The 24,391-nt window shown below is 42.6% G+C and overlaps 2 protein-coding genes across 2 annotated transcripts in view; both read right to left on the reverse strand.

Moving 5' to 3' along the window:
• Nucleotides 1-6,688, reverse strand: part of LOC309370642 (uncharacterized protein) — a 43,932-nt gene extending 37,244 nt beyond the window's left edge. The window contains 7 exon segments of the mRNA XM_081912554.1: nt 2,324-2,460; nt 3,082-3,191; nt 3,937-4,021; nt 4,024-4,134; nt 5,363-5,480; nt 5,875-5,983; nt 6,645-6,688. Of these exon segments, the coding sequence (XP_081768680.1) occupies nt 2,324-2,460; nt 3,082-3,191; nt 3,937-4,021; nt 4,024-4,134; nt 5,363-5,480; nt 5,875-5,983; nt 6,645-6,673 (699 nt within the window). The 5' untranslated portion in view covers nt 6,674-6,688.
• Nucleotides 6,689-9,123: 2,435 nt separating this feature from the next.
• Nucleotides 9,124-21,402, reverse strand: LOC309370856 (lipase member M-like; the record flags this gene model as incomplete). Its single annotated transcript, XM_081913027.1, has 9 exons — nt 21,250-21,402; nt 20,811-20,928; nt 18,856-19,054; nt 15,872-15,981; nt 15,542-15,678; nt 13,601-13,747; nt 12,634-12,705; nt 10,898-10,963; nt 9,124-9,357 (listed from the first exon to the last, which is right to left on the reverse strand). The coding sequence occupies exons 1-9, from the start codon at nt 21,349-21,351 to the stop codon at nt 9,124-9,126; spliced, it is 1,185 nt and encodes a 394-aa protein (XP_081769153.1). The 5' UTR covers nt 21,352-21,402.
• Nucleotides 21,403-24,391: the final 2,989 nt, after the last annotated feature.

A 24,391-nucleotide genomic window follows, 5' to 3' on the forward strand; every position in this document is an offset into this window, starting at 1 on the left:
TCACACTCCTTTTAAAAATATTTTTTTATACTTTTTCATTAATAACACTCCAATTAATAACATATCAAATCTTGCCACATCATAATCCAAATAACAAAGCTAATCATACATTCCCGATTACAGTGGTACCTCAGGTTACATACGCTTCAGGTTGCATATGTTTCAGGTTACATATGCTTCAGACTCCGCTAACCCAGAAATAGTACCTCGGGTTAAGAACTTCGCTTCAGGATGAGAACAGAAATCGTGCTCTGGCGGCATGGCGGCAGCAGGAGGCCCCATTAGCTAAAGTGGTGCTTCAGGTTAAGAACAGTTTCAGGTTAAGAACGGATCTCTGGACCGAATTAAAGTACTTAACCCGAGGTCCCACTGTACATAATTTACGGAGACTTCCCATGTTCTGGCTGGTCAGGAGAAAATATTTTGTTTCTTGTTCCTGCCTTTTTCTCTCCTGATTGTTCCCATCATAATTCTAATAATAATACCTTTATTATCAATGTGCAACCTGTGTACAATGAAATAAACCGAGCCTCCCCCCCCCCCACACACAAACACTCAATCTCATTGCACTCTGTGTGCTTGTTGCACAACACACCAACCCCGAAAGTCAGTTGCACTATATTATTTTCCGTTCAGCAGCCTAACAGCCCACGGATAGAAACTGTTTTTTAGCCTGTTAGTATGACTGAATATACTTCTATATCTCCTGCCTGAGGGTAGAAGATTAAAGAGGTGCTGGCTGGGGTGTGAATCATCCCTGAGAATTTTTCTTGCTCTCCTAAAGCAACAACCCCTTGAGATGTCATCTAGCAGGCTCAGGGGACAGCCCATGATATCATGTGCTGTGTTCACCACCCTCTGTAAAGACTTTCTGTCCGTGGCTGTCAAGCCAACGTACCACACTGTGATACAATATGAGAGGACACTTTTTATTGTGGACTGGTAGAAGGAGGTCATCAATTGTTGTTTAACATTGTTCTTTCACAAGACCCTGAGATAATTCCGATCTTAATCCTTTATCCTTTATCCTTTATCTTATCATAACAGTCACTGGTATGCAACTTTCAGTCATATTTAACAAATCCATATGTGTGCATGCAAAAGGAATTTTGTTCTTCCTGTTGTTTGCTTATCAATTGTTTCTCGATGCAGTCCCCCTCAGAGGTCCCCTTTTCATTCCATGATCTTGTATTCCAGGACTCTGGGCTGTCTTCCAGCTTTCCTTTGTTTGATAACATTTAAAAGATAGCAATCCGTGTCTTTTAACGAACTGATGGAAATCCAGATAAGGGTCTGCAGTAGAAGGCAATGCCATAAGGGATATTTCACTGTTAGTAGTTGTTTGGTTCCTCTAAAATCCAAGCTTTGCTCCCCCCAGGCCCTAGGGGAAGCTTGCAAAGATCAAAGATTCACCTTCACTTTAATATTAATTCATATACAACAGAAGTCCATGCAAGCAAATGTACAGTAATTTCTTGTGTGAAATATTCCCTGGTTGTAATCTATCGGTTGTTTTCAACCCCCCTACAGAGGCCCTTTTTTTTCTATTGCACCATAATTTGTGCCATTTTATTGTCAGAAGCCGAGAGTATATCTAGTCATGTTTTTGCACAAAGTCCCTTCATATCTTGCCAGTTCCAATTAGAGACCTCTGCAAAGGTCCGCGCCATAAATCTTCAAATTCTCAAGTTTTTGTAGAGTTCCTCTTGCATTCCATTTAGGTAATAAAATCTTTCTTCGTGAGGCTTATCAAGTCATGAAGTAGCAAGTAGCAAGTATAGAAAAGAAACAGATGCTCACCTCATGTATACCGGAGCAAAACAATGAAAGCCCTTTCCAGATCAAACCTTAGCACTCAGTGACTGGCTTATTTAGCAGGTCCCTTTTCTCTCCTTCTTTCCAGAACACAGCTGTTTCAAAGTCCGAATCGAAATATTTTTTAAGGAACAGGAATACTCCCGCTCATGGCTCTGGCAATGGAGAGTTTCCAATTCGAGCAATGTTAAGCACCCAGCGTCCCTGCTCCCGCATTCCATTGTAGCAAGTGGCAGATATCGGACGACCTGTGGGTGAGAAATCCCCCCTGCCCTGGGGGGGTCACCAGGGATAATTGCCCCCATATTATCCTTGATAAATTACACAAGTCCGGTGCCATGGGAAAGCTGCCAAAGGACATGGCGATTGCACCGGAAGCTCACACTCATCTTTGAGATAAAGAAATGAAATGGATGGCAGGAAGACTAACTCTCTATAAAGATGCATAAGAAAAATATATATTAAAATTCTGGGTCTGCACAATGGCAACGACTTGAGCAATACTTACTTTTGTCAATTCTTGAGGAAGGTTTAGAAGTAAAGAAAAGGGTCCCTTCAAGCCTGCCAATGTGTCAGGAGGAGCCAAGCCCATGAAGAGTTTAACCTTTTGAGCAAGTTGTGGCATGCTTGAAAAGGCAATAAAACCTGGAAAAAAGAAAGAATTCTAAACATAGCCCTTGCAACAAACAAACAAATAAGAGATATTTAAAAAACCTGTGGCTCTCCAGGTGTTGCTGGACCTTGAGCCTATCAGCCATGCCTGATGGGGATGATGGGAGCTGCAGTCCAAATATCTGCAAGGTCAAAAGTTTCCCATCTCTCTTCTTTTGAAATGCCTGTCATTCAACAAATTCAGGGCAATTTCCTTTTGGGATGCTGGGTGTCCATCTGCCTAAATTAGGCACTGGAGTTTTTAAGAGGATGTGTCAGATATCAGGTCTAAGCAGAATCCACTTATTTCATGCCTCCTGGTCTTTGCTCCCTCACACCACAAATGGACATTCTTCATGACTGTGGAACTGATGAGAGCTGTATATGCTGCCCCAGCTTGACTACTGAAGTCCTGATCCTGAAAAGACTTTCTCATGGAACATATGTGAGCTCTGCTCTCCCCCCCTTTTTTTAAAGCTGTGCTTTAACCTTTTCTTTTCTTTTCAACTAGTCTTCCCAATAGTCATGAGACTTAACCACATCCCCAGTAGGTCCCTGATAATGCAGGAAGGCGAGAAAATAAAAGCCATTTCATTCCCTTTCTTCTTAACTTACCCAACGTACCTCCCTGGGAATGGCCAATATAATACAAGCTTTTTTGCTTAGTTTTCCGCAGAATAAAGTTTATGGTTGCTGGAATATCATAAATTGCCATTTCATGAAAGCTGAAAGACAAACACAGAATATAGGTGAAATTTTGCCTGTATGCAATTGCATACAATTATGGACACTAATGTATAAATTCAAAATCACAATACATCAGGTGTCAGGTATGATAACCTGTCATCTGGAGGATGACATTGTAAGTTTATTGTCCCATGGAAAGAGTAAGGAAACAGAAAGTAGATACATATTTATGATTTATTTAGATATTTATATCACCCTTAAACTAGCCCAATAGGTTGTCAGCTGCCAAATTCTGCAGCAGCTGAAACTTCCAAACCATCTTCAGAGGCGGCCCTGCGTATTATGCGTTGAAGTAATCCAACCTATAGGTTCCCAGAGCATAAACAGAAGCTAGGCTATGCCTGTCCAGATGGGGGCACAGCTGGGACATCTGTAGCACCATGGCCACCTGACTCTTAAGCAAGGGGTCAAAAGTACCCCAAGCTATGTACCCACTCCTTCCGAATAGTATAACCACGTCAAGGGCAGTCTAGGAAACCACTTTATCAACATCTCAGAGCCCAAGAAATTCAGTCTGCGTGTAAAATTCAGTCATGAGATTTGTTGGCTAAGAAAAAGAACCACAATCCACCATTGGCCATCTTTGGGAAGTCTTTCCAGGACTGAAGGACCCTAACACAACACAAGGAAAAAAGATATGTTGGTAGCAGTTGTGCTTCAGAGACAGCAGTCATTATAATTGTCTCAACTATCCCAGCTACAAGTTGTCTCTTTATACTGTACCTGAAATTCCAAAATTCTTCTTGGTCAATTGACAGAGTCTTGTGTCTTCTAGACCAGCTGGTACCTCTATTATTTATTAGCCAACATCATAGCCAGCATCTGCTAGAGCAAATCCTAGGCTATCGTTGGGAAGATTTGCAATCCAGATCCTACCTTCACTCAAAACACCATGTACCAGTAAAACAACTGGCCTAGGACCTGGGGAAAACAAGATAAAGGGCATTAGATAATATTGTAGACAATATACCTTTTAGATGATTTCTGTTCCCTTCATCAATATTGTGCGTTGTGATGATCTCCTCTAGTCCAGAATAGATACAATTATGTATATGAAAGAGATAATTACTTCTAACTAGGTGATGTGCCATGGCTGTCCCACCTTTCGGCACTATTTAATAATAGTTTGGCTGGCCCTATTGATATGCAGAATGAGGCAGTTGCTTCAGGTAGCAGAGGATTTGGAGTGGGAAGTCAGAAGACAGAGCTTCATAATTGCCATGTTACTTACCCTGCTGTTTCCAACCCTTATAAGGTAAAGGGTAAAGGAACCCCTGACCATTAGGTCCAGTCGTGGCCGACTCTGGGGTTGAGGCGCTCATCTCACTTTATTGGCCAAGGGAGCTGGCATACAGCTTCCGGGTCATGTGACCAGCATGACTAAGCCGCTTCTGGCGAACCAGAGCAGCGCACGGAAACACTGTTTCCCTTCCCGCCGGAGCGGTACCTATTTATCTACTTGCACTTTGAGGTGCTTTTGAACTGCTAGGTTGGCAGGAGCAGGGACCGACCAACGGGAACTCACCCCGTCACGGAGATTCAAACTGCTGACCTTCTGATCGGCAAGTCCTAGGCTCTGTGGTTTAACCCACAGCGCCACCCACGTCCCGTTTCCCAACCCTTATATCCTAATATAAATGAATGATGTTGTCCCTTGGCTCATCTGAATGGCTTCTGTACATGGAATGGATTGGAGAGGGCTATTGGCCTTCACATCAAACAGCAAAATGTCTTGAGCAGGGCCTGGCTCCACAGAATAAATTAAACATTTAGTCCATGCCACCACGTTGTGAATGGCTCAGAAAGCAACTTCTTCCAGTTCACACTTGACCAATTGCAAAATGAAGTAGTTCAGTTCATGTTTGGTTCAGAGTTCAATTCAAATTATCCTTGGCATTTTTTCTTAGCTTTCGAAAGGTTACAAGCTGCTGTGCTGACATTTAAAATGTAGGTAAGAAGAATAAGATTGCATCAAACACACACAGGGGGATGTGACTTATTGTCTTCAACCACTCCGAACCCAGAAACTATGGTAATTCTGAGCATTTATATGCACACATTTGTTTTCTCTGGGCTATGTGGAATCCTGCCAGTACTTTTGCTTTCAAAAAACAAAACCCTATAAAACCCAGTTACATTCCAAAATTACCTGTCTTCCCAGAACTGTGCATTCCATAAGGAATTCTGTTTGCTTGCAAGTAGTAGCCATCCCCTGTCAGGATTTCATGCTCTTCACTGGGGTATCCCCAATATTGGATTATTTCATTCTGCAAGAACAAAGAAATCCTCAGCAAATCGAGACCTCTTTTTCTAAGTCTAGATGTGCTGCAAGGAATTTTAGGTACAATGGTGCTGAGGAAAAGAGAAAAAAGTCCTGGATCCTGCCTTCCTCCCCTGCAGGCTGTAACGAACAAAAGCAACCAGGAGGAGCTAGCCATACACCATGTATTAAGCATTAAACAGAACATGTCATATGGCCTTGGGGTCAGCTAAATCCGTCCATTATAATCCATCAAGCCTCTTGGGGGTAACTCAGGCAGGCCTAGAAATCCTTCTGTGAAAAGCAAATGCTTTGGAATATCAGTTAAAATAAATTTGTAAAAATTATTTTGTCCTAGCAATAGCCTGTTGTTTCCAAATGCATCTGAACAAGCAACTCACAATAGTCATAAATTCTTGGGGATTCAAGTGCCGTTTCCTTAGGAATTCTTCTGACTCTGTTGTCTGTTGGAATAAGAAGACCGCTGCCCAAAACAGCCACATCGCTGACCTCTGTAAAACAATATCTGTTGTTTCAAACGCCTTAGCAAAGGTGGGAAGTGCCCTGGGCAGGGAGCGCAATTTTAGTTCGGGTGATGCTGTGCAGGGAAGAAATAATGTATCTCTTCTGAAAATATTAGTCACTGAGATGGATAATTTATGGGGAAATACTGAAAAAAGATCTGCCCCATGAGGAAAAGTCATGACTATCTTGGAAATAAGGCTAAGCAGGCTCAATTCTAACCCACAATGAAACCATACACTGGTGGGAAAGAATAAGCAGGTACGGTATTCCAAAACATATGACATTTGTGTTTGTTATACCTGTTTTTAAAAAATATTTTTTGGTTTTTTGCTTTTTATATGTTTTTTACTTTTTTAATGTTTTAAGCATTTTTAAATATTGTATTTTCCTTATAGAGGAAGGGCAGACTACAAATGCAATTCAGAAAGTAAGGTATAAATAATTCTGTACACATTTATGCAATTTGTGATTCCCCCACAGCTGAATCAGTTCTGTGCCAGCAGACTTTGTGCAAGTAGCCTTAATTTCTACTGGATGATTGGGTTGTACTTTATGATAGTAATGTCTAACTTTGTTAAATGCAAGCTATTAAAATGTAAGACCAAGGTATGTCACCAGAAAATAAATGAAAAAGATTTTTGCTTACCTGTTCCTGTTCAGCAATAGCAACCACATCTCTAATGCACACTGAAGAAGACTTAGGTTGTAATAAGCTGAAGAGAATAAGATCACTTTCATCAGCTACTATATAATTATGCAAAACGTGTCTTTCTGGGTGCATTGTTAATTATGGAACAGATGCAGAGTAAGCAAAACAGTTATGAGAAAAGAATTATCACATACTATCATATGCCTTGTGGGATGCAGGTGGCGCTGTGGGTAAAACCTCAGCGCCTAGGACTTGCCGATCGCATGGTCGGCGGTTCGAATCCCCGCAGCAGGGTGAGCTCCTGTCATTCGGTCCCAGCTCCTGCCCACCTAGCAGTTTGAAAGCACCCTTAAGTGCAAGTAGATAAATAGGTACCGCTTTATACTACTTATCAAACCTTTATTAGGCATTATGCGAATAAAACCATAGAAGAGAAAATAACATATAAAAGCGTACCGCTTTATAGCGGGAAGGTAAACGGCGTTTCCATGTGCTGCTCTGGTGCCGGTTCACTGGAGCAGCTTCGTCACGCTGGCCACGTGACCCGGAAGTGTCTGTGGACAGCGCTGGCTCCCGGCCTCTAGAGTGAGATGAGCGCACAACCCTAGAGTCTGTCAAGACTGGCCCGTACGGGCAGGGGTTCCTTTACCTTTACCTTTTATCATATGCCTTGTGGCAAGGCAAGGCAGTAATACTACTACTACTACTACTACTACTAATAATAATAATAATAATAATTCTTTAAAAAAAAATATTTATATCCCACCCACCCCCCAGCCCAAACCAGGCTTAGAGCGGCTAACAACAGTAAAATGATACAACATACAACATTCTAAAATCATTTCATTATAAAATCAGTTCAAAGCATTGAAATGTACATTACACTTCCTTGCATATTTTAAAAAAATATAACTCACCTGGAGATTTATGCTTATATTAAGTGGTATATAAATTTTATGTCTACATTTTTTTCTCTGTCCTGTGTGTGTTGTCGCCATTATTTTGTATCCACTTAAGTTGTACCTGAGCCTCGAGTGACAGCAAAGGATCTCGGAGTACCCCCAAGCTACAAACCTGTTCCTTCAGAGGAAGCGTAACCCCATCAAGAGCAGGTGATCTCCCACCCATCTTCTCACACCCACTAACAGTGCCTCAGTCTTATCTGGATTGAGTTTCAGTTTGTTGGCTCTCATTCAGTCCATTACTGAGGCAAGACACTGGCCCAGCACTTCCACTGCCTCACCTGCAAATGTAAAGGGGAAATAGAGCTGAGTGTCATCAGCATACTGCTGACAACATACTTCAAACCTCCGGATAACCCCACCCAGCGGTTTCATGTAGATGTTAAACAACGTAGGGGATAGGATTGAGTCTTGTAGGACCCCACATTGAAAGTTCCATGTGGCTGAAAAGCATCCCCCAAGCAACACCCTCTGGGAACGACCAAGTAGGACTGGAACCACCGCAAAGGGGTGCCATCCACCCCTAGTTCAATGGTTGTTGATGGTTGATCGAAAGCTGCTGAGAGGTTGAGAAGAATTAACAGGGACATGTTTCCCTTGTCTCTCTCTCAACAGAGGTCATCATACAGGGCAACCAAAGCAGTTTCTGTGCGAAAACCAGGCCAAAACCCTGTTTGAAATGGACTGTGGTCATGTTGAAAGCCTTGGTAGAAATCCAAGAGTCAGCTGCAGAACTCCAGTCTTGAGGAGAGAACCCACAGTACTTGTTTATGCTCATGATGGTGCCCCATGGAGCCATAGGTACATAGCCAAAATCCTGCCTCCTAGTGTTACCTCTAAATGGGACAGAGATTCCTGTATTTAATAAGAACATAATAAAAGCCTGCTAAATTAGGCCAGTGGCTGACAGGAGCTTGCCTTCAACAGCTCACTGGCTAGCGACCTAGCAAAATCAGAGACTCAGAGATCTTCTTTCAGTGCTTTATTTCAACCAATGAACACACATGGAGACATGGAATGTAAACCTCAACACTTGAACCGAAGTTGCTCAGAATGATGCTCCTGCCTTCCCCCTGGCTGTTACTTCGTAGTCCTCAGACTCCTCCTGCCATCTACGGTAGCTTCTAAGGAAATCCCTTTGTGCCTGTTTAGCTTTCTGCTCTGAGACCTGGGGGAAGGAGGGCGCTCTAGCATACTCTCCACAGACACCATGTCACTGGGCTGCTGTACTGAGTTAGCGCTGGCATCTTAATCCACCATCTCTCCTTGAAGCTCCTTGACACGTTTTTGGAACAGGGAAGTAAGCTTAGAATGTCAGGAGAGAGATTCAAGGTCAATGAATTCTACTATCTGTTGTGTCAGTGCCAGCAGGTAGAATTAATTTGATGATGAGCAATAGGTAATGGCGGGGGCACCTCAATTTACAAATTGATCATGAATACACATTATGCAGACCCACTGCAGCATCTACAGTCACATGGAATATATGCAGTATATATGACTTTTATAACATTTTATTTGTACTTCTGCATCAGATACAATACATCAGGGAATTCTTTCTTTGGAATATCAAGACCAAATAAAGAATCTGCATGCTGCCATTCAGGAATATACTTGTGGAAAACCAAATTAGAGATCCGAGGAAGCAATAGCTTAATGTCTTTTATGTTTTCTATAATATCATGTCCACCATACCACACAGCAGTTGGCACAACCATGTCTTCAATTTGATAGAATGGAGGAGTGGTCTGTGGATGAAAAGATTAGAGTGATTAAAATGGGTTTCATCTACCAATCATAGATTTTTACCTGTTTTCTTAGCCTTCTGACTGTTCATATGCAGGACTATCAAAACTCTGGGATGTGTGGCCTATGGTCCTGGAAAATGGTACCTTGAGCATTAGTTTCAACTTTTCTTCTCCAATATCTTAATGGATCTGTGATGTATTAATGATTTACTGTGCATTGTTGATATATGTGTCCAGGATAATTATTGGATGACTGATTGAGCATAGCATATGCTAACATTGTGGGATGTATGATGACATTGAGGATCTGTGTCAGGAGTAATGTGTATGTCTGACAAAGTGACAAATGGTTCAGCTTGGATCTGGGCTTCACGGTCTTGCAGGAATGAGGTTTAGAAAGTTTTAGAAGGCTATGCAAGATATTTCTTTCCCACTACCATTTCAATGCTTCACAACTGCTTCTACATTCCTGCTTCTGCAAACAAAATAACAGTTTTGAAACTATCGTCTATCATCTATCTATCTATCATCTATCTATCTATCTATCTATCATCTATCATCTATCATCTATCTATCTGTCATCTATCATCTATCTATCTCCATCTATCTATCTATCCACATCCACAAACACACATGCTGAACATGTGCGGCTTTATATTTTAAAAAGCACTTAAAACATAGTACCATCAAGACCACAGGAATAAAATTGAGTTTGTTTCTGCTTTTTTGAGGCTAAACACATCTCCTTGGGCATAAGCAACATCCCAATGTAAGAAAAGGATAATATGATAAATGAAATGAAATGAAATGAAATAGAATAGAATAAAATAAAATAAGCATCTGTAACCACATAGAGGCCAGGGTGGTCACCCCTGACTATAAAAACCTTTACAAAAGAATGAGGAAGGAAAGATGCTGTGTTGACCAGCATCAGCTTTGTTGGAGCGCGGCATGTCGATGCTGGCCGAGGTACTGTCACCGTACTTGTTTGCCTTTGCCTGTGTTATCTGGTGCTCTTTTGGGCTGTGGAATCCAGGACCTCAGCTATGAGACCCAGGCATGGCTGTACAAGGAAGCATTAAGGGTTTACCAGGAGAGAGATGGGATCTAGGTTTACAATGTTGGCATCAGCTGTCTTCGGAGAAAATGGAGTGTGATTCCAGCAATGAAGTCAAACCACTGCATTAGCAGTGCCCAGGTGACCTTGCCAGTGACGCAAGCCTGGGCAGTGTGCATGGCATCCCTGGGGTGTCCGGACAACAAGACCCCACTCTCGGTTCATGGATGTTCTCCAAAGGAAATATGAACAATACATTTGGCACCAGCTTGGCTGCAGAAGTTCTTAGAAGGAGACATACAAGGTGCCATCCAACCATCTCACGGATTCCACTCCACATTTGTGCAGGGTTTACTCCTTAACCTTTTCTTTTCATTTTGGGGTGACCCACTAAGTTCAATGAGAGTTAGTCCCAAATAAATATGCAGCTTTAACACATTGAAATCTCTGACAAATCCCCATCACCACAACCCTTATAATTACCGTGTTGTATATAGCCTTGTTCTTACTGCCATAGTCAAAACGTTTGAATTCTTTTGATTTAAAAATCTAAAAAAGGTGAGGAAAAGGAATGAATATTTGAATTTTTAATTGTGACATATTTATAACTTGCACATAATGAATAAAAAATTGCTTGGTAATTTCTTAGGTTGGATCTACACTGACCTGTTTAACATTATTTCCAGAATAATATTAGATATGTCATTCTAAAGCAACACAGGGCATACTTGTGAATTAAAACTTTTTTTTACCTTGGGATGGTGTGTTTTTCCCCCCTCCCCTAAATGTAAGTAATACCTGGCTAAACCATTTTCCAAAATGCTTTTTCTTTCCCTGCTGCTGGGTGCTGGTTGCTCTGATCCACCCTCTGGTGTCACAGTTTAATCCTCCCTCCCTACGTCCCTCTGAGTCCTTTGTTATCTGTGCATGTAAGCCTTTCAAATTTAAATGAAGCTGAACACCACCTCTCAAATTCCATTAGAGGGGAGCAGCGTTTGAATGCATTTTTTAAAAAGGTAAAACACTATATAGAGACATATGAGCAGTTTTTCACAAATAAAAGAGCATAAAACAGTTACAAATTAAGCAATAAAAAAGACAAGGCAATAATGCATTATGAATGTAAAATGTAGGATGTATTGTGTTATCAAAACCAATTCCTTAACCCTTCCTTAACGTTAAAAACTATGAGTATAGATCCACCCTAAATATTTGAGTCCACTACATATTTTTCTATTTCTAGTCATATAATTGGCTTAATCATAATCATAATAAATAATTTTATTATTTATAACCCACCCATCTGGCTGGGTTTCCCCAGCCACTCTGGGCAGCTTACAGCATATATATAAACATAATAAAACATGAAACATTAAAAACTTCCCAATACATGGCTGCCTTCAGATATCTTCTAAAAGTTGTGTGGTTCTTTATCTCCTTGAAATCTGAAGGGAGGGCATTACACAGGGAAGAATAATTTGCAATATTCACAATACCAGTTCTTGCCAAATAGTAAAAGGTAATGAGCAGGGCTATCTTCTAGAAAAAGAGGTACTGGAGCTCTCCTATTTTTAGGCGGAGCACCACTGCAGGGAAAAAATAAAAACTTTCACCGCCGACCTCCACCACACCACCCAAATCATGCTGCCAACCACCACCTCTGCCAAGCAGCCCAAAGCGCCGTGCCGCCCGTGTTGCACAGCCATCTGCAAGGGGACGGTACCAGAAAATTACAGATCAGCCAGAATGCATCCATGAGGTGGCAGAATGCAACAAAGGGGTGCCAGAACTCAGTTCCAGTGAGTTCTGGCTGGAAAAAACCCTGGTAATGAGAAACTGCAGTGTGAAAATTCAAACTTAACTCTCACCTCAAACAGAATGAATAAAAAATTGCTTGATGTTTGAATTTAAGAATTACTCTTTAGACAATGCAATGGAAAACTTTCTCTTTCATTCTTCTTTCATGCAACCTATTTAAGGATATTTATTTTTGCTTTCATTTGCATGTTATTATTGCCAGTTTTGACACCTGTAGATGCATATATATCATACCATATATTTATACCATTTATTGCTATATTGTTTTCATTTACTGTAACTTTCCTGTCACCTTCTGAAAATTAAAAAAGAAAACCCTTATTCACAGACATTAAACATGCATTTGAATATCAAATGACCTCTGAATTTTGAAAAAAGGAAAAACATGCATTAAACCCTACCTGGGCCAAGTGGATCAAGTTTTTTACAGAAGCAAAATCAGGGAAAATTCCAGCAATCATGTCTACTCGACTCTAGGGGAGAAATAATAGGCATGGAAACATTTTTTTAGAATCATCTCTGAATATTCAGTGAGTGGGGGGAAGGGATGAATTACACTAGCAAAAAGTCACATGCATTTGGGACCCAACTACACTGGCAAAGAAAAAGTGCTTTATATGTGTTTTATATGCATTATAACACTGTGACACCAGATGGTGCTGTGGAGTTCCGTTTTTGCCAACCCAATTTTTCATACAAAGTTTACAAGGTGTTTAACTGAAACCCTTCTTTGATGTGTCTAGATCCAGCCCAGGGTAATACAATATATATAAACCTTGATGAAAGGGAAAGGCAAATTATATAGGAAAGCATACAGCTCAGAAAAGATGTGGCAGCAGAGGTTGGGAGCTTTGTGCTGATTTGCTTTTTTATTTTTATACTATTTTAATAGTGCATGTGTTTTTTCTATTGTTTGATTGAAAGCCTTCTTGTGAATTTCTTGGATTTTTTAAAAAAAGTTATAAACATTCAAAAAAACCTTAAAAGGTAAGTTAAAATATTGTATTTTTCATCTATTATCAACTTCGTCAATAAAAGTTACAACAAAAACCATACAGCTTATTCTTTCTGTAATGTACCAGGGTCTCTTCCACAAAGATTATTCTCAATACTAGCTGCAACATTTACAGACTTGGTTAGTCAATTGTACCTTTAGGGCTACAATCCCATACATGCACATCTTGGAGCATGTACCATTGGACTCCATCATATTAATTTCTGAATACACATGTTTTGGATTCCATCGCTAATTTATAATTTATCTATTAAAATGAATTCGGTTTTCTGCAAAATATATTGCTGGTTGGAGAGAAAAAATGGAGTATTGTTTTTTGTCAATATATGTAGAAAAATAAAGAGTCAACTTACCACATTTAAGTTATTTTGATTGCATCCAACAGAAAGGAAAATAAGTTGGAGGCAAAAATTGTCTATCAATGGATAACTACACAGCTTGGCATTCAGTCTTTTCAGTTTGTTACTGAAAAGGACAAATTCTTTCTTTCCCCATATGAGCTGTAAAATAAACACAGAGATCTTTGTGATTCTTTGGTAGGTTTCTGGAGGAAACATCGGCTTCAGATCCATTTCAGTCCAGGTTCCGTCCTGGTTTCGGGACCGAGATGGCTCTGGTCGCCCTAACAGATGATCTCCGTAGACAACTGGATTGAGGCGGGTCGGTACTGCTGATTCTCTTAGATTTGTCAGAAGCCTTTGACATGGTCAATCATGATCTTTGGACCACCGCCTCGCTGACGTGAGGATACAGGGCATAGCCCGAAAATGCCTGTGCTCCTTTATTTTTGGTTGGGGACAGAGGGTGGCGCTAGGGAGGGAGATGTCGTCGTGCCACTCCTTGGTGTATGGAGTGCTGCAGGATGCAATCCTCTCCCCAATGCTTTTTAGCATCTTTATGAACCCCTTGCCCAGATTGTCTGGAGCTTTGGGCTGGGTTGTCACCAATATGCTGATGACAAGCTCTATCTGCTGATGGATGGCCACACTGACTCGGTCCTGGACACACTGACCAGATGCTTGAAAGCTGTGGCTGGATGGTTTCGTGGGAGCCAATTGAAACTAAATCCTTCGAAGACAGAGGTACTATGGCTGGGTCGGGATGGCATGGGGATGAGGGACCAACTCCCTTCTCTTTCAGGGGCCCAATTAGTGCCATTGCCTCTATTAAAAGTCTGGGTATAATCCTTGACGCCTCCGTTTCCATGGAGGCGCAGGTTACAGCAACAGCCAAGGCAACCTTTTTTCACCTTTGCCGCATCAAGCAGTTGGTCCCTTACCTTTCCCGCCCCGACCTGGCCACAGTGATCCGTGCAACAGTCACCTCCAGGCTTTACTACTGTAATTCGCTCTGCGCGGGGCTGTCCTTGAAGCTGTCCCAGAAACTCCAGCGGGTGCAGAATGCTGCAGTGAGGCTCCTCACGGGGTCTCTGTCATGGGAGCATATTCACCCAGTGCTTTTCCAGCTGCACTGGCTCCCAGTAGAGTACAGGGTCAGATTTAAGGTGCTGGTTTTGACCTTTAAAGCCCTTTACGGCCTAGGACCCTCATACCTATGGGACCGCCTCTCCCAATATACCCCACAGAGGACCTTAAGGTCCATAAATATCAACACCCTCGAGGTCCCGGGCCCTAAGGAAGTCAGATTAGCTTCAACCAGAGCCAGGGCCTTTTCAACACTGGCTCCAGCCTGGTGGAACGCTCTGTCTCAGGGCCCTGCAGGATCTGATTTCTTTCCGCAGGGCCTGTAAGACAGAGTTGTTCCGCCTGGCCTTTGGCTTGGAATCAATTTGATTGCTTCCCCTCTTTCTTTTTTCTTTTCTCCTTCTGTGTTGGAACTCCTATTTGGGGACTTCCCTGGCTTTTTTCTTGCCCATGTAGGACCAGTCTGGATAGTTAGCCTTGGTGAAGACTTGACATTTTCATCCCAAAAAAAGTTTTTGAGTTTCCACCGAAATCAGGCTGCATTTTAATGTTTTAATGTTGTATTTTAATCTTGTTTTTAAAGCTGTATTTCAATCAATTGTTTCTATATTTGGTGTTAGCCACCTGAGCCCAGTCTTGACTGGGGAGGGCGGGGTATAAATAAAAATTATTATTATTATTATTATTATTATTATTATTATTATTCTCTTTAGGATTAATATGTGAGGATTAATTAAACCAGATATTGCCTGACCTCCCCCAAAATAATGACAAATGGATAAACCTAAAGGTTGAACTGTCCATATCACTAAACTGATTATGTTAGAAGACCACATTAACACACTATAAAAACCTATGAGAAATACCTACGCTTATTAATGCATCTGGAAGACTGAGAAATAGCACAGAAGGTCCACTGGTGCCGACAAGTGTGTAGGTAGGACCAAAAGTTATAAAGAGCTTGACTTTCTGAGCGAGCTGTGGTAAGAGTGAAAAGGTAATTAAACCTGCCAAAGAGAAAGAATTCCAGAATTCAGCAGCTGTGCCAAATATATGGGAGCCAAAAGTCCTTGCTTATTGTTCCTTCAACCAAAATTTTTAGGTTTCAACTATACCAGTGATGGGAATTTTTGATTGTAAGAAGGCCTTTTAAAAAGGGCTCGGACAGTAAACACATTCCATTCATTTCTTATTACTTACCAAGTGTCCCACCCTGAGACTGACTGATAACATACAATCCTTCTTGCTTAGTTTTCTGCAGGATAAAATTTATTGTTGCTGGAATATCATATATCGCAATTTCATGGATGCTGTAAGACATAAAGGTAAAGGTAAAGGACCTGTGGAGGGCTAAGTTACTGTATTTTATGCTGTTTTTTGTTGCATCAATTAAGTGTTTTAAATTTGTTGTTAGCCACTCTGAGCCTGGTTTTCTGAACAGGGAAGGGTGGGGTAGAAATAAAAGTTGTTTATTATTATTATTATTATTATTATTATTATTATTATTATCATCATCATCATCATTAATATTATTATTGTCCAGTCAAAGGTGACTATGGGGTTGCGGCATTCATCTCGCTTTCAGACCAAGGGAGCTGGTGTTTGTCCCCAGATAGCTTTCCGGGTCATGTGCCCAGCATGACTAAACCGCTTCTGGCGCAACGGAACACCGTGACGAAAACCAGAGTACATGGAAATGCCATTTCCCTTCCCACCGCAGTCGTACCTATTTATCTCCTTGCACTGGTGTGCTTTCAAACTGCTTAGTTGACAGGAGCTGGGACAGAGCAACAGGAGCTCACTCCATTGTGGGACTTTGAACCACTGACCTTCTGATCAGCAGGCCCAAGAGGCTCAGTGGTTTAGACCACAGTGCCACCCGCTTAGTAGTCATACATTCAAAATGCAGGTGACGTTTTCTCCACTTATCCTTCTGTTTCATTACTAAAGCACACTATTAGAAGTATGCATTGACTCTGCCTCAAATAATGAGGTAATTTGGGCTATGATTCCCCATTCCTATACAGGATTGTGCCATTAAAAAAGCATTTAACTACTTAGAATGCCACCACTTCGTGAGAATTGTAATCAAGTGATATATAAATTGTAAGGGGGAAATGTAAGAAATTCCAACTAGCTCTGTTTCTTCACCCCCACCCATGCCAAAAGAATAGTACAGTCTTCAGGGGTCAATGGGGAGTTCACCATTTCTTTCTCTCCCCCTCCCCAACCTCATGTTCAGTTAGGTTTTAAACCCTAAATAAGCATGTAGTCAGCTTCCATGGACTTGTTTGATGCAGAGGAATGATGCGAGGAACCAGCTGGGGGGGTCACCAGGGAAGAAGGCTCAGAGCCCGGGGAGTGGTGGTGGAACGACAACAAGAGGTCAGAAGGAGAAGATGGAGACAACAGGAAAGAGGAGGTGTCAGACTCTGAAGCAGTAAGAAGGCTTAGTGAGCTATGAGAGTCTGTGGCAGAAAGTCTTCCAGCATCAGATGCAAAAGCTGAAGCAGCAGAGTGTGATGAGGAAGGCCAAGAGGCAGAGATGAGTTCTTTGAACTGTGAACTGACAAGCATGCTCCTATGACATCAGCAGAGGCAGGGAGAAGTATGACAGGTGAGAGCCTTCACCTGCATCTCCTTCTTCACCCACCCTCTTCTTGCACAATCCACCATTTCCACAATCCACAATTCCAGATTGGCTTGATTCAGTTCAGGTCCTAAGATTTGTCCACAGCGAATGCACAGTCCTAATTATGATCTCAGAGCCCCACAAATTCAGTCTGCATGAATACAGAGAAAGTCATGCATTTTGTCATGTTGATGTTGGCTCTAAAAATAATTAAAAAGGGAACCGCAATCCACCATGTCCCATCTTTGGGAACTCTTTCCAGGATTGAAGCACTTCTGACACAACAGAAGGAAAAAAGATACGTTGTTAGCAGTTGTACTTCAGAGACAGCAGTTACAGTGGTGACCCGCAAGACGAACACCTCGCAAGACGGAAAACCCGCTAGACAAAAGGGTTTTCCGTTTTGGAGGCGCTTCGCAAGATGATTTCCCTATGGACTTGCTTCGCGAGATGAAACGTCTTGTGAGTTTGTTTCCTTTTTCTTAAAACCGTTACTGTGATACAGTACTGTACCAAGTTTGAAGCGGGAACTGGGCTGGCAGCGAGGGAGCGAGGGAGCGACCTACCTTTTCCAGTTTCAGCCTTGGGGAAGGAGAGCGTCTCGCTCCACGAATGAACGCAAGGCAAGAAAAGAGCAGGAGCAAATCTCTTCCAAGCGTGATCGTGAGTAACCCGATACGAGAGAGAGAGAGACTCCGGAGACAGAGCGTGTGCGTAAAAGCACACGAAAGAAAGACTGCAGAAGGAGCCAAAGAACAAATAACAGACTTGGGCGCAACAGAAGCGGGATCTAGCAGAACGACGCAGAGGGATCCTCTTCTGGAGAGGGCACAGAGGAGGCAGCGGATCTGGCTGGGTCTCTGTGCCGCCGCCTCTACCTATCTCTCTCTCTCCCCCTCCCCACGTGGCTGCTCCATTTTGCCCTAACTGTGCGAAGGCAGGAGGAGGGGGACCAAGGAGGAGGAGGCACCCACTGCGCTTGGGCCGTCACGAAGGCGCCTTTGCGGGGGTGGGAAGAAGCCGGGAGCAGCTGCCGAGACTGTGGGGAGCCCGGCAGTGTGGCGCAAGGTAACAGAGGGAGCAAGGGAGAGTCTGCGCAGGGCGCTTCGTGCGCCTGCCCTCGGTTCCTGGGCTCGAACTTCCTTTGGCAGCTCGTGGAGAGAGAGGGAGAGGAGCGGGCTGGGGCTTTGATGTGGGACGCGGTTTGGCGGAGCGAAGACGCGGCAAGGCTTGGCGACAGAGGAAGGGGGGCTGTTTTCGTGGGGAGGTGGGAGGGGGTGTCTTTGCCTCTTCCCGGCAACAGATCCTCCAGGCTGTGGAAACTCCTCCTGCTGGGGAGCGACCCGCTTTGTGCTTTGCCCGCTATCCCATTATAAAAGGAGTACTGTAATAATGTTCATACAGTAATACAGTACCAGGGTGCATCCGTGCTTCGCAAGACGAAAAAAATCGCAAAATGAAACAACTCATGGAACGAATTAATTTCGTCTTGCGAGGCACCACTGTACTACCATTGTCTCAATTATCCAAGTTACAAGTTGTCTCTTTATACCTGAAATCCCAGAATTCTTCTTGGTCAATTGACAGAGTCTTGTGTCTTCTAGACCAGCTGGTCCCTCTAGCATTTATCATCCAAACATCATAACCAGCATCTGCTAGGAGGAATCCCAGGCTATTGTTGGGAAGATTTGCAAGCCAGCACCTACTTTCAAGCAAAACACCATGTACCAGTAAAACAACTGGCCTAGGACCTGGGGGGGAAACAGAAACAAAATGGGCAATCTACCTTATAGCTTATTTGTGTTCACTTCACCAACATTGCTCTTTGTGATGCTTTCATCTAGTCCAGGAAAAACACAATTATATATAGGACAGAGATAATTACTTGTAATTAGGTGATGACCCATGGCTGTCTCACCTTTAGGCACTATTAAAAAATACAGTGGTACCTCGCAAGACGAATGCCTCGTAAGACGAAAAACTCGCAAGACGAAAGAGTTTTTCATTTTTTGAGTTGCTTCGCAAGACGAATTTCCCTATGGGCTTGCATCGCAAGACGAAAACGTCTTGCAAGACTGTTTCCTTTTTCTTAAAACCGTTAATAGACAAAACCGCAAGACGAAAAATTCGCAAGACGAAAAAACTCGCAGAACGAATTAATTTCATCTTGCGAGGTACCACTGTATGAACAAATGTTTCCTGGAAATCATAGCCAATACAAAGGCAACATAATACAAATCATAGCCAATACAAAGGCAGTAAAGATCAGATGAGAAAGCAGAAAATTCTTCAGCTCCATTGCTGAAAATCAGTAGCTGCTTTCGTATGGCAAGATTCCATACAGGGCTGGCCCTACTGATAGGCAGAGTGAGGACAGAGTGGCATAATTGCCATCTGACTTGCCCTGCTGCTCCCAACCCTGTTATCCTAAAATGAATGGAGAATGCTATCCCTGGACTCGTCTGGATGGCTTCTTTACGTGGAATGGATTGGAGAGGGCTCTTGGGCTTCACATCAAGCGGCGACATGTCTTGAGCAGGGCCTGGCTCAATGGCATAAATAAATCATTTAGTCCATGCCACCTCATCATGACAAGGTAGTGAAAAACAAAGGTGATTAGATCTGCTCAGATAGGAAAAAATGGGCAGAAGATTGTACCCCATTTCTACAATTAATTCACCACTTCTGCATACAAAAGCTTAATCCAAACACTTCATTTTTACACAACATCACATAGAGAAATAGATATCAGAGCTTTGAAAGTCTTTTTAGAAAAGAAACTAATTCTAGTTCAGGTTGAACATGACCAGAAAGGAACTAGTTCCAATTCGCATTTGTCCACTTATAAAATGAACTAGTTTGGTTCATATTCAGTTCAGAGTTCAATTCACATTACCTTGAAATTTTCCTCAGCTTTCAGAATATTATAAGCTGCTGTGCTGACATATAACATATAGTAAAGAAGACTAAGAAAACATCAAAACACACACAGTGGGGTGTGACTTATTTTCTTCAACCATTATGAACTTTAAACGTAAGAGCCTAAAGAGTCTAAAGTATAAGAACACATGTAGAAGAATGAACTTGAACCCCCTATGAAGTTAATTTGCATTCAGCTCACCCAGCAATTTTGGCAACAACTGTCAGGTGTAATTCAAAGATTTTTGAACTAATTCAGTGAACTTCATTAAACTGAATTAGCTCATTCTGAGCATTTATACACACACATTTGTTTCCTCTGGGCTATGTGGAATCCTGCCAATACTCTTCCTCAGTGGCGTAGCACGGGGGGGCAGGGGGCCATTGCCTGGCACGCAGTCTGAGGGAACGCAAACCAGGCACCCTACGCAGAGATCCCTGTCATGTGCCCTCTGCAACCTGCCCCTGCCTGGCATGTGAGTACCTGCCCGTTGGTGGTGTGGACTGGGGAGAAGAGGATGAAAAGTTCTAAGCCCTTCTCTTCCTTAAAAAAAAGTTATAAAAACATCAGTTATATTCCAAAATTACCTGTCTTCCCAGAACTGTGCATTCCATAAGGAATTCTGTTTATTTGTAAGTAATAGCCATCCTCTGTCAGGATTTCATACTCTTCACTGGAGTATCCCCAATATTGGATTATTTCATTCTGCAAGAACAAAGAAATCCTCAGCAAATTGAGACCTTTTTTTCTAAGTCTAGATGTGCTGCAAGGAATTTTATGAACAATGGTGCTGAGGAGAAGAGAAAAAAGTTCTGGATCCTGCCTTCCTCCCCTGCTGGCTTTAATGAACAAAAGCAAATTCATCCATTATAATCCATCTAGCCTCTTGGGGGTAACTCAGGGAGGCCTGAAAATCCTTCTATGAAAAGCAAATGCTTTGGAATATCTGTTAAAAGAAATGTGTACAAATTATTTTGTCCTAGCAATAGCCTGTTGTTTCCAAATGCATCTGAACAAGCAACTCACAGTGGTCATAAATTCTTGAGGATTCAAGTGTCGTTTCCTGAGGAATTCTTCTGACTCTGTTGTCTGTTGCATTAAGCACACCACTGCCACAAACAGCCACATCGCTGACCTGTGTAAAACAATATCTGTTGTTTCAAACTCCTTAACAAAGATGGGAAGTCTTTTTGAAAATGTTTTTATAAAGGTTGAGGGCAGGGAATGCAATTTTAGTTCGGGTGGTGCTGTGCACGGAAGAAATGATGTTTCTGTCTTCTAAAAGTTTGAATAACTGAGATGGATGGTTTGTGAGGAAAAAATGAAAACAGATCTGCCCCATGAGGAAGAGGTATGGTTATCTCTGAAGTAAGGGAAAGCATGCTGTATTCTGTGGGAAGCAGCTTCCTGATAACTGGGGGGGAAATATCTGTTTTTCCTGGAGGTGGCATTCTTGAGGTGCTTCGGACAGATAAGGCAAAATAAATTTGTTAGTTACTGGCTCTGACTCTGAGCTTCTGGAGGCAGCTCCCCAATCTGAACCAGATTTGTCTATGCCTGTCTGCTGGGATTTAAAATTTTCTTCTTATAAAAGCTTTCAAAAATAAGGAGCCAATTTGGTTAGCAAACTGAAGCAAACCTTTTTTGTTAGGCTCCAGGCTTTGTGCAACTTAACATAGTAGCCCTGTAAATTGCATTTCAGTAAATTGCATAACACTGAGGGATACAGTATCTGACCATCTCTGTGTTTCCTTCCCTCTGAAAGCTGAGGCCCCCTCTAAGTGCGGTGAGGACTAGGATCCTTCTACTTCCCTCACCCAGACCAGTGAGGCTGCCCATGGGAGCGATATATGGCAGGCTCTTACATCAGTGCCTGGTTGAATAAGGTTTGCTTCCATTGAAGCTCCAAGGGTGATAGTGTGATCTTACTTCATTTTAAACAGCTGGGGCCGGATGGTGAGGTGTTATGAGGATATAAAGATGTACGTTTTTCTGCATGAATGAAAGCCTATGCAGTGAATCATTCAATAGGAGGAATCTAGTAGATGCTCTTGGGGAAAGAACCTAGAAGGCTGGCACTCCCTGGATGTGAGACTAATCTCTGCCTTACAAGAGAAGGCTGTACAACTAGGTGTTCTCATGCATCACCAGGATTAATTGGCATCATGCACCACAGTGGTTATTAAGATAATTGTAATTTACATATCGTTTACATGCCAGAATAAATAGATTTCAATTATAGCTTTTTTAAAATATACAGCTGCATCTCCCTAATTTGCCAGATAACTCCAGGGATAATTGCCTGGCTGTAGATTTTAGTAAAACGTGTTCTTCTTGTGTATGCCGTTTGTGTTGATATTATGTATGCCAATAAAGACTCTCCTCCCTGAAAGAGAGGGGAGTGGTTGTGGGCTGGAGCCCAAGCACCGCCCAGCAGGGGGCGTTGCCCCTGCCTCCAGCTCACCTGGCTGGCGCTCACGCCCCCCCGGTGGCTACCCAACCAGGTGCCGCGGTGGGGGCGTGTTCAGCAGCCTTTTGCTGCAGCGTCAGCCTTTCCCTGGCCTCATTCCTCATTCCTCGTCGTCGTCCCATCACGAGTCACCCACCCTCCACTCCCTTTTAGTTAGGGCTTAGGTCATTGGCCTTGCTATGGACCTTAGGTTGGTCGCCCTGGTTGCCCGGGGGGCCTGGTAGGAGTTTTTCCATTTGGCAATAGGCTTTTTGGTTTTTTCGCCTACCTCGTAGCAATCGTCACAACTTTTGTGGTATTGGTGGGTAGGTTAGGCATTGGAATAATGTGTTGTGGTGTGTCGAAGTGCTAGGTGTGGCCATCGCCTATGCCTTCAATTTTTAGGGGTATTCCGTTAAAGGAATCTGGCGGTCGTGTATTCTGTCCGATGCCTGCTTGGCGGGAGGCCATGGCACGACCCGCGGTGACAGCAGGGGTGAGCCTATAGTTGAATTAGCATCAACAGGTGATGAACCCCTGGTGAATAAACCCGCTTGTTTCGATCCAATGCCTAAGCCAATACCTTTTCATTGCTGTAATCAATAAAGTTGTGGCCTTTTCTAGCCCATTAACCTTATATCACGTGTCCTTGTGTCTTCATTTCACTTCGCGGGGGTCGGGCCCTCGAACCACAACACAAAGGTTGCAGGTTTGGTCCTCATATGCAACAGCTGCTTGGTCCTGCATTGCAGGGGGTTTGACCAAATTAGGGTTTCTTATACTTGGGTCACTGGCAGTTTTTGGACTACAGTTCCCATCATCCCTGGCCACTGGTCCTGCTAGCTAGGAATGATGGGAGTTGTAGTCCAAAAAGAGCTGGAGACCCAAGGACTAGGTGATCCTCTGGGTCCCTTCCAACTCTACAATTCTATGATTCCTGTAATTCAGGAACATAGAAGACTGCTTTGTGTTCCTATCAGTCCACCTAGCTCAGTGTTGTCTTCACTTCACCAGTCTGTTAAGGTCATTTTGAATTCTGATTCTGTCTTCTGTGGCATTAGCTACCCCTCCCAGTTTGGTGTCATCTGCAAATTTGATAAGCATCCCCTCAATTCCTTCATCCAAGTCATTTATAAAGACGTTGAACAACAATGGGCCCTGGACAAAACCCTGCGGCACCCCACTTGTCACTTTTTTTCAGGATGGCAAGGAACCATTAACGAGTACTTGTTGAATTCAGTCAGTCAACCAGCTACAAATCCACCTAACAGTTACCTCATTCAACCCACATTTTATCAGCTTCCTCACAGGAATATTATGCGGACTTCGTCAATAGCCTTACTGAAATCAAGATACACTATGTCCACAGCATTTCCTTGATCTGCCAATTTTGTAATTCCATCCGAAAAAGAAATCAGATTGGCCTGACATGATTTATTTTTGAGAAACCCATGCTAGGTCTAAGTAATCACAACAGCCTTTTCTAAATGCTCACAGATCAACCATTAAATTATCTGTTCTAGGACCTTCCCTGATATCGATGTCAAGCTCACTGGTGGGTAGTTACCTGGGTTTTCCTTGTTCCCCTTTTTGAAGATGGGGACAACATTTGCCCACCTCCAGTCTGTAGAGACCTCACCTGTTCTCCAAGAATTCTCAAAGATAATAGACAGAGGCTCTGAAATTACATCTGCATGCTCCTTTAGTACCCTTGGATGC

The sequence above is a fragment of the Podarcis melisellensis genome (assembly GCF_964234715.1).
Source record: "Podarcis melisellensis genome assembly, chromosome: 5".
Classification (NCBI taxonomy): domain Eukaryota; kingdom Metazoa; phylum Chordata; class Lepidosauria; order Squamata; family Lacertidae; genus Podarcis; species Podarcis melisellensis.